The sequence below is a fragment of the Oncorhynchus mykiss genome, chromosome 10 (genome assembly GCF_057628025.1).
Source record: "Oncorhynchus mykiss isolate SJ-2025 chromosome 10, ASM5762802v1, whole genome shotgun sequence".
In the NCBI taxonomy this organism is placed as follows: Eukaryota; Metazoa; Chordata; class Actinopteri; order Salmoniformes; family Salmonidae; genus Oncorhynchus; species Oncorhynchus mykiss.
Genome location: NC_143031.1, coordinates 23,850,600 through 23,865,131, shown reverse-complemented (window position 1 = coordinate 23,865,131; position 14,532 = coordinate 23,850,600). Strand labels below are relative to the sequence as shown.

Below are 14,532 nucleotides of genomic sequence, written 5' to 3'. Positions count from 1 at the left end.
TGTGACTGCACAAGGACAATGAACAAACAGTTCTGTAAGTGGTGGTTGGTATACACAATTCACACCAAACAAAGCATCACAAAACTCATATTTAATGTGTCCCCAGTTGTACGGCATGTGTTTAGGGTGGTGGGGGATAGGGGATGAAACAGTAATGAACCCGATCATAACTTTACTTCTTGAAGAAGACGTTGTCATCCTCCCAGAACCAGGTGTAGGTGAGGTTGCCAGGGTAGGCCTCGGCCAGGCAGTCCAGCTTGGCGGCCTGGGATATGTTCACCGTCAGATTCTGGGGAGGGGAAACGATGAACGGTGGCCCTGGAGGGACACAAAGCATAAAACAACGGCAATTAGTTACATTCACTTTTTTATTATTATTATATTTTTTTTAACATGTACTCAAACACATTCAAAAGGACAAGATATGAGAAAAAAAATACAGTCCAATCATCCCCCGAACCAGACCCTCTTGCTTTAGCTCACATAGCATTTCGTTCCCGTACGATTTTAGTAAGTTCCTCAGTAAACCAAGGGTTCTCTCTGCCCTTAATCCTGCATTTAAAAAAAGGGGCATGCATGCCTATTGCATACATCCTGGAATTGTCACGGATCCCCCTGGTACTGCTGCTCATTCCATTCACCAGCTACGGAAGTCTACGTCACCAGCTTTCTAGGCTTCACTGAACTGGATCATTACCACCAACCCCGGACTGTCTTCGTCTCATTACACACACCTGGTTCCCATTCCCCCTGATTAGTATGTTATATATATATAAAAAAAGAAATGTCCTCTCACTGTCAATCACATTTATTTTCAGCAAACTTAACATGTGTAAATATTTGTATCAACATAACAAGATTCAACAACTGAGACATAAACTGAACAAGTTCCACAGACATGTGACGAACATAAATGGAATAATGTGTCCCTGAACAAAGGGGGGGTCAAAATCAAAAGTAACAGTCAGTATCTGGTGTGGCCACCAGCTGCATTAAGTACTGCAGTGCAACTCCTCATCATGGACTGCACCAGATTTGCCAGTTCTTGCTGTGACATGTCACCCCACTCTTCCACAAAGGAACCTGCAAGTTCCTGGAAATTTCTGGGGGGAATGGCCTAAGCCCTCACCCTCCTATCCAACAGGTCCCAGAAGTGCTCAATGGGATTGAGATCCGGGCTCTTCGCTGGCCAAGGCAGGACACTGACATTCCTGTCTTGCAGGAAATCATACACAGAACGAGCAGTATGGCTGGTGGCATTGTCATGCTGGAGGGTCATGTCAGGATGAGCCTGCAGGAAGGGTACCACATGAGGGAGGAAGATGTCTTCCCTGTAATGCACAGCGTTGAGATTTCCTGCAATGACAAGAAGCTCAGTCCGATGATGCTGTGACACACTGCCCCAGACCATGATGGACCCTCCACCTCCAAATCGATCCCGCTCCAGAGTACAGGCCTTGGTGTAACGCTCATTCACTCATTTTTGCCAGTCCTGTCTGGTCCAGTGACATTGGGTTTGTGCCCATAGGCAACGTTTTTGCCGGTGATGTCTGGTGAGGACCTGCCTTACAACAGGCCTACAAGCCCTCAGTCCAGCCTCTCTCAGCCTATTGCGACAATGAGCACTGATGGAGGGATTGTGCGTTCCGGGTGTAACTCGGGCAATTGTTGTTGCCATCCTGTACCTGTCCCACAGGTGTGATGTTCGGATGTACCGATCCTGTGCAGGTGTTGTTACACGTGGTCTGCCACTGCGAGGACGATCAGCTGTCCATCCTCTCTCCCTGTAGCGCTGTCTTAGGGGTCTCATAGTACGGACATTGCAATTTATTGCCCTGGCCACATCTGCAGTCCTCATGCCCCATTGCAGCATACCTAAGGCACGTTCACGCAGATGAGCAGGGACCCTGTGCATCTTTCTTTTGGTGTTTTTCAGAGTCAGTAGGAAGGCCTCTTTAGTGTCCTAAGTTTTCATAACTGTGACCTTAATTGCCTACCATCTATAAGCTGTTAGTGTCTTAACGACCGTTCCACAGGTGCATGTTCATTAATTGTTTATGGTTCATTGAACAAGCATGGGAAACAATGTTTAAACCCTTTACAATGAAGATCTGTGAAGTTATTTGGAATTTACAAATTAACTTTGAAAGACAGGGTCCTGAAAAAGGGACATTTCGTTTTTTTGCTGAGTTTATGTGCCCTCTGTTCCCCATTGTCCTTGTCGGTTTTTGTTCCCATATCCGTTGGTCTCGTGAGTACCTCTGCTTTGTTGTTTCGGCTTTCGTGCTACGTGTATTGTGCACTTGTAATTTTGGATCTTGTCCCGTGTAATGTTATGACAGGTCTCGTCCCGTGTAATTATTAGAGGTTAAACCTTGCTCTTTTGTTTGGGTTACATCCCTGTGTATTTTATATACACTACCGTTTAAAGGTTTGAGATCACTTAGATATTTCCTTGTTTTTGAAAGAAAATACAATTTTTGTCGATTAAAATAACATAAAATTGATCAGAAATACAGTGTAGACATAGTTAATGTTGTAAATGACTATTGGAGCTGGCAACAGCTGATTTTTAATGGACAATCTACATAGGCCACCAATTTTGTGATATCAAATTGCAATCCAATTACGATCTTGCCTCATTGCGGCAACTCCCCAATGGGCTCGGGAGAAGCGAAGGTCAAGTCATGTGTCCTCGCTTTTTAACACCCGCCCGCTTAACCTGGAAGCCAGCCGCACCAATATTTCGGAGGAAACACAGTTCAACTGACGACCGCAGTAAGCCTGCAGGTGCCCGGCCCGCCACAAGGAGTCGCTAGAGCGTGATGAGCCAAGTAAAGCTCCTCTGGCCAAACCCTCCCCTAACCTACCCGGACGACACTGGGCCCATTGTGCGCCGCCCTATGGGACTCCCGGTCACAGCCGGTTGTGACACAGCGTGGGAATGAACCCGGTTCTATAGTGACGCCTTAGACTGCTGCGCCACTCGGGAGGCCTAGACAACCATTAAGTCAAAACTGTAACTAGGCCACTCAGGAACAACAATGTCATCTTGTTAATTAAGCAACTCCAGTGTTATTGTCATGCTGAAAGGTGAATGAGTCTCCCAGTGTCTGTTGGAAAGCAGACTGAACCAGGTTTTCCCTCTAGGATTTTGCCTATGCTAAGCTCTAATTCCTTGCTTTTTTCCCTCTATTCCATACCCATAACATGATGCAGCCACCATGTTTGAAAATATGAAGAGTGGTACTCAGTGATGTGTTGTGTTGGATTTGCCCCCAAAATAATGCTTTGCGTTCAAGTGGTGAAGTTAATTTCTTTGCCACATTTTTTGCAGTTTTACTTTAGTGCCTTATGGGGATGCATGTTTTGAAATATTCTGTACAGGATACTTCTTTTCACTCTGTCATGGAGTAACTACAATGTTGTAGATCCATCCACCGTTTTCTCCTATCACAGCTATTAAACTCTGTAACTGTTTTAAAATCACCATTGGCCTCAGTGAAATCCCTGAGCAGTTTTTTCCTCTCGGGCAACTGAGTTAGGAATGACGCCTGCATCTTTGTAGTGACTGGGTGTAGCGATACACCATCCAAAGTGTAATGAACAAAAATATAAATGCAACATGTAAAGTGTTGGTTTCATGTTTCATGAGCTGAAATAAAAGTTCCCAGAAATGTTCTAAATGCACAAAAAGCTTTTCTCATAAATGTTGTGCACAAATTTGTTTACATCCCTGTTAGTGAGCATTTCTTTGCCAAGATAATCCATCAACCAGACAGGTGGGGCATATCAAGAAGCTGATTACACAGCATGATCATTTTACAGGTCCACCTTGTACTGGGGACAATACAAGGCCACTCTAAAATGTGCAGCTTGGCCACTGACATGCTGGAGAAGTGTGCTCTTAACGGATGAATCCCGGTTTCAACTGTAGCAGGCCAATGGCAGACAGCGTGCATGGCGTCATCTGGGCGAGCGGTTTGCTGATGTCAACTTTATGAACAGAGTACCCCATGGTGGCAGTGGAGTTATGGTATGGGCAGGCATAAGCTACGGACAACGAACACAATTGCATTTTATCAATGGCAATTTAAGTGCACAGAGATACCGCGAGGAGATCCTGAGGCCCATTGTCGTGCCATTCATCCGCCTCCATCACCTCATGTTTCAGCATGATAATTATTTATTTATTTATTTATTTATTTCACCTTTATTTAACCAGGTAGGCTAGTTGAGAACAAGTTCTCATTTGCAACTGCGACCTGGCCAAGATAAAGCATAGCAGTGTGAACAGACAACACAGAGTTACACATGGAGTAAACAATTAACAAGTCAATAACACAGTAGAAAAAAAAAGAGAGTCTATATACATTGTGTGCAAAAGGCATGAGGCGAATAATTACAATTTTGCAGATTAACACTGGAGTGATAAATGATCAGATGGTCATGTACAGGTAGAGATATTGGTGTGCAAAAGAGCAGAAAAGTAAATAAATATAAACAGTATGGGGATGAGGTAGGTAAAATTGGGTGGGCTATTTACCGATAGACTATGTACAGCTGCAGCGATCGGTTAGCTGCTCAGATAGCAGATGTTTGAAGTTGGTGAGGGAGATAAAAGTCTCCAACTTCAGCGATTTTTACAATTCTTTCCAGTCACAGGCAGCAGAGAACTGGAACGAAAGGCGGCCAAATGAGGTGTTGGCTTTAGGGATGATCAGTGAGATGCACCGGCTGGAGCGCGTGCTACGGGTGGGTGTTGCCATCGTGACCAGTGAACTGAGATAAGGCGGAGCTTTATAATGCACAGCCACATGTCGAAAGATCTGTACACAATTACTGGAAGCAGAAAATGTCCCAGTTCTTCCATGGCCTGCATACTCACCAGACATGCCACCCATTGAGCATGTAGAGGAGTGGGACAACATTCAGCAGGCCACAATCAACAGCCTGATCAACTGCACGAGGCAAATGGTGGTCACACCAGATACTGACTGGTTTTCTGATCCACGCTCCTACCTTTTTTTTTTTATGTATCTGCGACCCACAGATGCGTATCTGTATTCCCAGTCATGTGAAATCCATAGATTACGGTCTAATACGTTTATTTAAATTGACTGATTTCCTTATATGAACTGTAACTCAGTAAAATCTTAATTGTTGCATGTTGCGTTTTTAGTTTTGTTAAGTGTAATAACCTTACCATGCTCAAAGGGATATTCAATGTCTGATGTTTTTATTTTTTATTACCCATCTAACAATAGGTGCCTTCTTTGCGAGGCATTCGAAAACCTCTGTAAAGAATCAGTGTGTAGCGGGTCGGACAAAGTCAGGCGCAGGACACAGAACTGAGTAAAAACGTAACTTTACTCGAAATAAACCAACAATAAATTCCCCACTGGGAAACACACCAGCTCACAGAAGTACTGACCACTTCACAACGAATAAACACGCACAACAACCATGGGGAAAACAGAGGTTAAATAATGAACATGTAATTGGGGATTTGAAACCAGGTGTGTAAAACAAAGACAAAACAAAAGGAAAATGAAAACTGGATCGGCGATGGCTAGAAGACCGGTGACGTCGACCGCCGAACGCTGCCCGAATAAGGAGAGGGACCGACCTCGGCGGAAGTCGTGACAACCTCCCTGGTCTTTGTGGTTGAATCTGTTTGAAATTCATTTCTTGACTGAGGGACCTTAGTAATTGTACGTGTGTGGTAGAGAGATGAGGTAGTCATTCAAAAATCATGTTAAACACTATTATTGCACACAGAGTGAGTCCATGCAACTTATTATGTGTATTGTTTAGCACATTTTTACTCCTGAACTTATTTAGGCTTCCCATAACAAAAGGCATTGAATACTTATTGACTCAAGACATTTCAGCTTTACATTTTTTATTAATTTGCAAACATTTCTAAAAACATAATTCCCCTTTGACATTACGGGTTATTGTGTGTAGGCCAGTGACACAAAGTCCATCCTCCTCCTTAAGCCAGTTTGGTGATTTTGGCTGGCAGCCTAATATGGTAGTTCTGATCCAGAGCCCAGGGCCTGAGCCTCTAACAGGGGAAGGATTCTTATCTGCAAACCCACTGTGTGTGGGTGTGTATGGGTGTGTGGGTGTGTATGGGCGTGTGTGTGTGTATGGGTGTGTATAGCAGGGGCACAGCTGGAAACGCTGCCTGCTGCAGATTTGCTTAGTTGATCTGGTGGCGATCAGATTCAGTGGCTTTCCAACAGGGACACCAAATTACCATAATCCCTATCCCCAGAGTCATTTGCCAATAAAAATCTACCACCTTTAAAACATGCATCATCAGACAGACAGACAGACAGACAAAGACAGACAGACAGCTTGTTAAACCCTTGATCCTCAGACATGCTCCATATGGCAGCCAATTAGCTCCTGTAGTGGTAGACCACACACACTTACACGTCTTCCTGCACATGCACATACCTGTCCACTGACACATATACCCAGCAGAGAACGAACACAAAGACACACATACTGTACATGTCGACTGATATACACACCTGCCTACTGCTGCACGTAGGTTTACATGCACTTACTTACATCCACACACAGACACAAACACACAGACGTTGAGTTGTGGTGAGGCTACCTTGGACAAGCAGGCGTGTGGTGTGGACAACCTCCCCCTGGATGCTGTAGGCTCGGCAGGTGTATGCCCCTCTGTCCTCGCGGCTGACCAACAGCACCGTCAGACTCCCATCAGACACCTGGGGAGGGAGAGGACACCATAAAATAATAATTATTGATTGAATACTGTACTTTCTGATTTTACTTCCTGGCATAGGGTACCACCAATATGGCCGCCGGTCCACTAATCAGGGAACATTGACTTAAATAGGGATTGACATTCTAGAAGAGATTCTATGACTGACATTGGACACTCACATTCCCTTCCATATTTTGGATCACTATCTGTACAACAATAAAGCACTGCAGTTGGCACTAAATAACACCCATGTTACAAAATACAAAAGCCCATGTTCTGTTGTAGGCTAGCCTGTGTTGGGTTGGTGTGGGCTTGGTGTGGCCTAGCCTGTGTGGGCTTGGTGTGGTCTAGCCTGTGTGGGCTTGGTGTGGTCTAGCCTGTGTTGGGTTGGTGTGGGCTTGGTGTGGTCTAGCTTGTGTGGGCTTGGTGTGGTCTAGCCTGTGTTGGGTTGGTGTGGGCTTGGTGTGGTCTAGCCTGTGTTGGGCTGGTGTGGGCTTGGTGTGGTCTAGCCTGTGTTGGGCTGGTGTGGACTTGGTGTGGGCTAGCCTGTTTTGGGCTGGTGTAGGCTAGCCCCTGTTGGGCTGATTTTTGAATTGTTTATTTCACCTTTATTTAACCAGGTAGGCAAGTTGAGAACAAGTTCTCATTTATAACTGCGACCTGGCCAAGATAAAGCAAAGCAGTTTCGACACATAACACAGAGTTACACATGGAGTAAAACAAACATACAGTCAATAATACAGTAGAAAAATAAGTCTATATACAATGTGAGCAAATGAGGTGAGACGAGGTAAAGGCAATAAATAGGCCATGGTGGCGAAGTAAATACAATATAGCAATTAAAACACTGGAATGGTAGATTTGACAGTAGATTAGTGTGCAAATTGGTGTGGGATTGGTGGGGGCTAGCCTGTGTTGGGCTGGTGTGGGATTGGTGGGGGCTAGCCTGTGTTGGGCTGATGTGGGATTGGCGGGGGCTAGCCTGTGTTGGGCTGGTGTGGGATTGGCGGGGGCTAGCCTGTGTTGGGCTGATGTGGGATTGGTGGGGGCTAGCCCGTGTTGGGCTGGTGTGGGCTAGCCCGTGCCCACCGAATACTCAAATTGGGCCAATGGGGTCATGTTTTCTGGGAATAACCACTGGACCAGGCATTTAACCAGTTGTATCATTACATCATTTAATACATCATTTCTTATGAGTGTAACTATTAGTGTTATCGTTTTATATGTATACATGTATGTTCATGCATGTACCAATTAGCACTACTCACCTAGCCCCTTGTGGGATAAATAGAGCAGAACTGACACTTACAGCCTATAACATAAAGACTGTAAATTACACACTACTCAAGCACTACATAAACCACGGCTGCCACATAGTGCTGTCACTGTGAGAAATTAATAATCTCTCTCTCATTTCCAAGAGTACAGGATGGGACACGACTTGTTGTCCGACAAGAAACAACATTTAGGAGATCAAGTCACACTACACTACTTCCATAGTGGTGCAACACACATCCTGAGCAGAAAGCTAACTTTGTCAATCTCACTGTAGCCATTCATTAATTACTTTTGACAAATTCCTAAATCATTCCACAGTTATTTATGTTGTAGTTGTAAATGAGAACTTGTTCTCAACTAGCCTACCTGGTTAAATAAAGGTGAAATAAAAAAATAAAAATAAATGTTATGTACAGACAGTGGTTTTTACAAAGACATTTACTCAATAGAGCCAGAGTCATTGATTCTCACATTCTCCCCCTCAAATCTAACGGACCAATTAAAGACCAAGTACAGTGGTCTTGATATCCATATGAAATCATTTCTAGATAACATTAATAGATCACCCAGATAATAGGAAAAGTTTACCCACATGTGTTACTGTACATGTGGTAGACGTGTTACTGTACATGTGGTAGACATGTTACTGTACATGTGGTAGACGTGTTACTGTACATGTGGCACATGTGTTACTGTACATGTGGTAGACGTGTTACTGTACATGTGGTAGACGTGTTACTGTACATGTGTTACTGTAACATGTGATTAGAGGTCGACCGATTATGATTTTTCAACGCCGATACCAATACGGATTATTGGAGGACCCAAAAAGCCGATACCGATTAATCAGCCGATTTTTAAAATTAATTTCTTTGTAATAATGACAATTACAACAATACTGAATGAACACTTATTTTAATATAATACATCAATAAAATCAATTCAGCCTCAAGTAAATAATGAAACATGTTCAATTTGGTTTAAATAATGCAAAAACAAAGTGTTGGAGAAGAAAGTAAAAGTGCAATATGTGCTATGTAAGAAAGCTAACGTTTCAGAACATGAGAACATATGAAAGCTGGTGGTTCCTTTTAACATGAGTCTTCAATATTCCCAGGTAAGAAGTTTTAGGTTGTAGTTATTATAGGAATTATAGGACTATTTCACTCTATACCATTTGTATTTCATTAACCTTTGACTATTGGATGTTCTTATAGGCACTTTAGTATTGCCAGTGTAACAGTATAGCTTCCGTCCCTCTCCTCGCTCCTCCCTGGGCTCGAACCAGCAACACAATGATAATTAGCGCGCGCTAATTAGCTGGCCATTTCACTTCGGTTACACCAGCCTCATCTCAGGAGTTGATAGGCTTGAAGTCATAAACAGCGCAATGCTTGACGCACAGCGAAGAGCTGCTGGCAAAATGCACAAAAGTGCTGTTTGAATTAATGTTTACGCGCCTGCTTCTGCCTACCACCGCTCAGTCAGATACTTAGATACTTGTATGCTTGTATGCTCAGTCAGATTATATGCAACGCAGGACATGCTAGATAATATCTAGTAATATCATCAACCATGTGTAGTTAACTAGTGATTATGACTGATTGTTTTTTATAAGATAAGTTTAATGCTAGCTAGCAACTTACCTTGGCTTAGTGCATTCGCGTAACAGGCAGTCTCCTTGTGGAGTGCAACGAGAGAGAGGCAGGTCGTTATTGCGTTGAACTAGTTAACTGTAAGGTTGCAAGATTGGATCCCCCGAGCTGACAAGGTGAAAATATGTCGTTCTGCCCCTGAACAAGGCAGTTAACCCACCGTTCCTAGGCCGTCATTGAAAATAAGAATGTGTTCTTAACTGACTTGCCTAGTTAAATAAAGGTATAATTAATTTTTTTAAATAATTAAAATCGGCAAATCGGCGCCCAAAAATACAGATTTCCGATTGTTATGAAAACTTGAAATCGGCCCTAATTAATCGGCCATTCCGATTAATCGGTCGACCTCTACATGTGATACTGTACACATGGCACATGTGTTACTGTACATGTGTTACTGTACATGTGGTACATGTGTTACTGTACATGTGATACATGTGTTACTGTACATGTGATACATGTGGTATAGCGAGACCAGGTCGACAGACGTAGTAGTAAGTGAGATGTGGTGTGTGTGTGTGTGTGTGTGTATGTCTGCATGTGTATGTGTGCTTGAGTGAGAGTGTGTGCTTCCCACGCAACCGTCACCTTTACTTCCACCAAAGACTAACAGTACTTTCAACAACCAATCAACCACCTGTTACCCAAAGAAAAAGCGGGCCATTTGACATCACCATCTTACATTACTAAAAGAAATACAGAAATAATGAATATATTTATATGGAGAGAATACACTCCACTACCACCCTTCTTCAATGCATAATGTGACAGAGGTGTACCATAAGCTTAGCCGGAAAATCCTCTGAGAACGTGCACAGACTGACGGGGACTGTGGACTCAGCAAACATTAGTCAGACTAAAAGCCGTACAGTATAATAGCCGTAATTTAACGGAGGGTTTAAAAAAAGACAACACATCAACAACAAAAAGAATGTTAAACACACCAAATGCCTCGTGGGAAAATGAGGACAGACAACAAACAGATTTAAGTAAACTTTTTTCCTTCTGGTAAAAAGGGTGAAATTAACTCATGAGATTTGTTTTTGTTTTTCTGGTTTAAACGGATAAACAAATTGATAGGATTAGAATTTTTCCAGTAAAATGGGGGAGAATAGTCAAGACCCCTTAATTCGATATGTTCTTAAACAGCCTGTCAACTGTTTATAAATACTGTTCTGTCCATAAATGTCCGCTGCACTATTCAACAGAACAGCTACGTATCTCCTTAAGCACTACAGTGCCTTGCAATGTCTTCACATTTTATTGTATTACAGTGGGATTCAAATGGATTTAATTGTAATTTTGTCAACAATCTACATAAAATACTCTGTTTATGTCAAAGTGTAAGAAATATTCTGTTTAAGATAAATATAAAAATGCATAATTAATATAGTCATTGCATAAGTATTCAGCCCCTTTATTTAGGCAAGCCTCAATGAGTTAGGAGTAAAATGTGGTTGAACAAATCACATAATAACTTACATTGGCTCACTCTGTGTCAAAATCGTTATAAGGAGTAGACCAAGATGCAGCATGGTATGTTTCCATCCTTTATTTTGGAATAGAAAACTTCAAAGAACAAAAACAACAAAACTAACAAACGAAACGTGAAGCTAGAATAATGCTCACAGGTACTATACATATGCAAGATCCCACAAAGCACAATGGGAAAATGGCTACCTAAATTTGATCCCCAATCAGAGACAATGATAAACAGCTGCCTCTGATTGGGAACCATACTAGGCCAACATAGAAATATAACACAGAGTGTGACACTCTGTGAAATAATAGGCTTGGGATGATTTTTTATCACAAACCCTTCCTCTTTCCCCCATAGATACATACAGTAGGGGCAATACCAAAATAATGTCAGTGATCTAATGATTCTGTCTCTTTGTAGCAAAGTCTGCAGAGGTGAGATGGTTGTATGCCCCATATAAGTTGCCCTCGGAAAGTATTCCGACCCCTTCACTTTTTCCATATTTTGTTACATTATAGCCTAATTCTAAAATGGATTAACTAGTATTTTTCCCTCATCAATCTACACACAATACCCCATAATGACACAGCAAATACATTTTTGGGGGGGAATTTTTCTAGATTTCTTAAAAATAAAAAACAGAAATATAACATTTACATAAATATTCAGACCCTTTAAACAGTACTTTGTTGAAGGACCTTTGGCAGAGATTACAGCCTCGAGTCTTCTTGGATATGACGCTACATGCTTGGCACACCTGTATTTGGGGAGTTCCTCCCATTCTTTTCTGCAGATCCTCTCAAGCTCTGTCAGGTTGGATCTCCAGAGATTTTCGAATCAGGTTCAAGTCCGGGCTCTGGCTGGGCCAATCGAAGGACATTCAGAGACTTGTCCCGAAGCCACTCCTGCTTTGTCTTGGCTGTGTGCTTAGGGTAGTTGTCCTGTTGAAAGGTGAACCTTTGCCCCAGTCTGAGGTCCTGAGCACTCTGGAGCACGTTTTAATCAAGGATCTCTTTGTACTTTGCTCCGTTCATATTTCCCTCGATCCTGACTCATCTCCCAGTCCCTGTCGCCGAAAAACATCCCCACAGCATGATGCTGCCACCACCATGCCTCAGAACTTTGAAAGTTTCTTCAGGTGCAGTTGCAAAAACCATCAAGCACTATGATGAAACTGGCTCTCATGAGGACAGCCACAGGAAAGGAAGACCCAGAGTCACCTCTGCTGCAGAGGATAAGTTCATTAGAGTTAACTGCACCTCAGATTGCAGCCCAAATGTTTTTTGTTTTACCTTTATTTAACTAGGGAAGTCAGTTAAGAACAAATTCTTATTTTCAACAACAGCCTAGGAACAGTGGGTTAACTGCCTTGTTCAGGGGCAGAATGACAGATATTTACCTTGTCAGCTCAGGGCCTCGATCTTGCAACCTTTCGGCAAAGGAACCACTACTAAAGGACACCAATAATAAGAAGAGACTTGCTTGGGCCAAGAAACACAAGCAATGGACACCGGTGGAGTCCACATTTGAGATTTTTGGTTCCAACCTCTGTGTCTTTGTAAGATGCAGAGTAGGTGAATGGATGATCTCTACATGTGTAGTTCCCACCGTGAAGCATGAAGGAGGAGGTGTTATGGTGTGGGGGCAATTTTCTGGTGACATTGTCAGTGATTCATTTAGAATTCAAGGCTCACTTAACCAGCATGGCTACCAGAGCATTCTGCAGTGATACACCATCCCATCTGGTTTGCGCTGAGTGGGACTATCATTTGTTTTCAACAGGACAATGTAAAGGCTATTTGACCAAGAAGGAGACTGGTGGAGTGCTGCATCAGATGATGCCTCCACAATCATCCGACCTCAACCCAATTGAGATGGTTTGGGATGATTTGGACCGCAGAGTGAAGGAAAAGAAGCTAACAAGTGCTCAGAATATTTGGGAAGTCCTTCAAGACTGTTGGAATAGCATTCCAGGTGAAGCTGGTTTAGAGAATGCTAAGTTTGTGCAAAGCTGTCATCAAGGCAATGGGTGGCTACTTTGAAGAATCAAAAATATATTTAGACGTTTTTAAGACTTTTTTGGTTACTACATGATTCCATATGTGTTATTTCACATTTTTTAACAATGTAGAAAATAGTAAAAATAAAGAAAAACCCTTGAATGAGTAGGTGTGTCCAAACTTCTGACTGTAAAGTATTCAGACCCCTTGACTTTTTCCATATTTTGTTATGTTACAGCCTTATTCTAAAATTTATTAAATTTTTTTTTTCCCCCTCATCAATCTACACACAATACCCCATAAAGAAAAAAAACAAATCAGGTTTTTAGAAAATTGTGTTAATTTATTCAACAACAAAAAAACTGAAATATCACATTTACATAAGTATTCAGACCCTTTACTCAGTAATTTGTTGAAGCATCTTTGGTAGCGATTAAAGCATCAAGTCTTCTTGGGTATGGCACAACAAGCTTGGCACATCTGTATTTGGGGAGTTGGCATTCAGGCCAAAGAGTTCCATCGTGGTTTCATCAGACCAGAGAATCTTGTTTCTCATGGTCTGAGAAACAGGTGCCTTTTAGCAAACTCCAAGTGGGCTGTCATGTGCCTTTTACTGAGGAGTGGCTTCCGTCTGGCTACTCTATCATAAAGGCCTGATTGGTGGAGTGATGCAGAGATGGTTGTCCTTCTGGAAGGTTCTCCCATCTCTACAGAGGAACTCTAAAGCTCTGTCAAAGTGACCGATCAGGTTCTTGGTCACTTCCCTGACCAAGGCCCTTCACCAATTTCTCAGTTTGGCCAGCTCTAGGAAGAGTCTTGGTGGTTCCAAACTTCTTCCATTTAAGAAAGGGAAAGGGGGGTACCTAGTCAGTTGTACAACTGAATGTCTTCAACTGAAATGTGTCTTCCTCATTTAACCCAAGCCCTCTGAATCATAGCGGTACGGGGGGCTGCCTTAATCAACATCCAAGTCTTTCGGCGCCCGGGGGACAGTGGGTTAATTGCCTTGCTCAGGGGCAGAATGACAGATTTGTACCTTGTCAGCTTGGGGATTCAATCCAGAAACCTTCCGAATGATGGAGGCCACTGTGTTCTTGGGGACCTTCAATGATGCAGACATTTTTGGTACCCTTCCCCAGATTTGTGCCTCGACACAATCCGGTCTTGGAGCTGTACGGACAATTCCTTCGACCTCATGGCTTGGTTTTTGCTCTAACTTGCACTGTCAACTGTGGGACCTTATATAGACAGGTGTGTGCCTTTTCACATGATGTCTAACCAATTGAATTTACCACAAGTGGACTCCAATCAAGTTGTAGAAACATCTCAAGGATGATCAATGGACACAGGATGCACCTGATCTCAATT

At 42.7% G+C, this 14,532-nt stretch overlaps 1 protein-coding gene across 8 annotated transcripts in view; it reads right to left on the bottom strand.

The window, feature by feature from the left end:
- LOC110533527 (protein turtle homolog B) overlaps positions 1–14,532 on the bottom strand; it is a 192,222-nt gene that overhangs the window by 76,169 nt on the left and 101,521 nt on the right. For all 8 annotated transcript variants that reach the window (XM_090186172.1, XM_090186171.1, XM_090186177.1 and 5 more), the window contains exons 5-6: positions 6,635–6,752; positions 177–318 (exon numbers count right to left, since the gene is read on the bottom strand). In XM_090186172.1, coding sequence (XP_090042298.1) covers positions 177–318; positions 6,635–6,752 — 260 coding nt within the window. The remainder of the gene's footprint in view (positions 1–176; positions 319–6,634; positions 6,753–14,532) is intronic.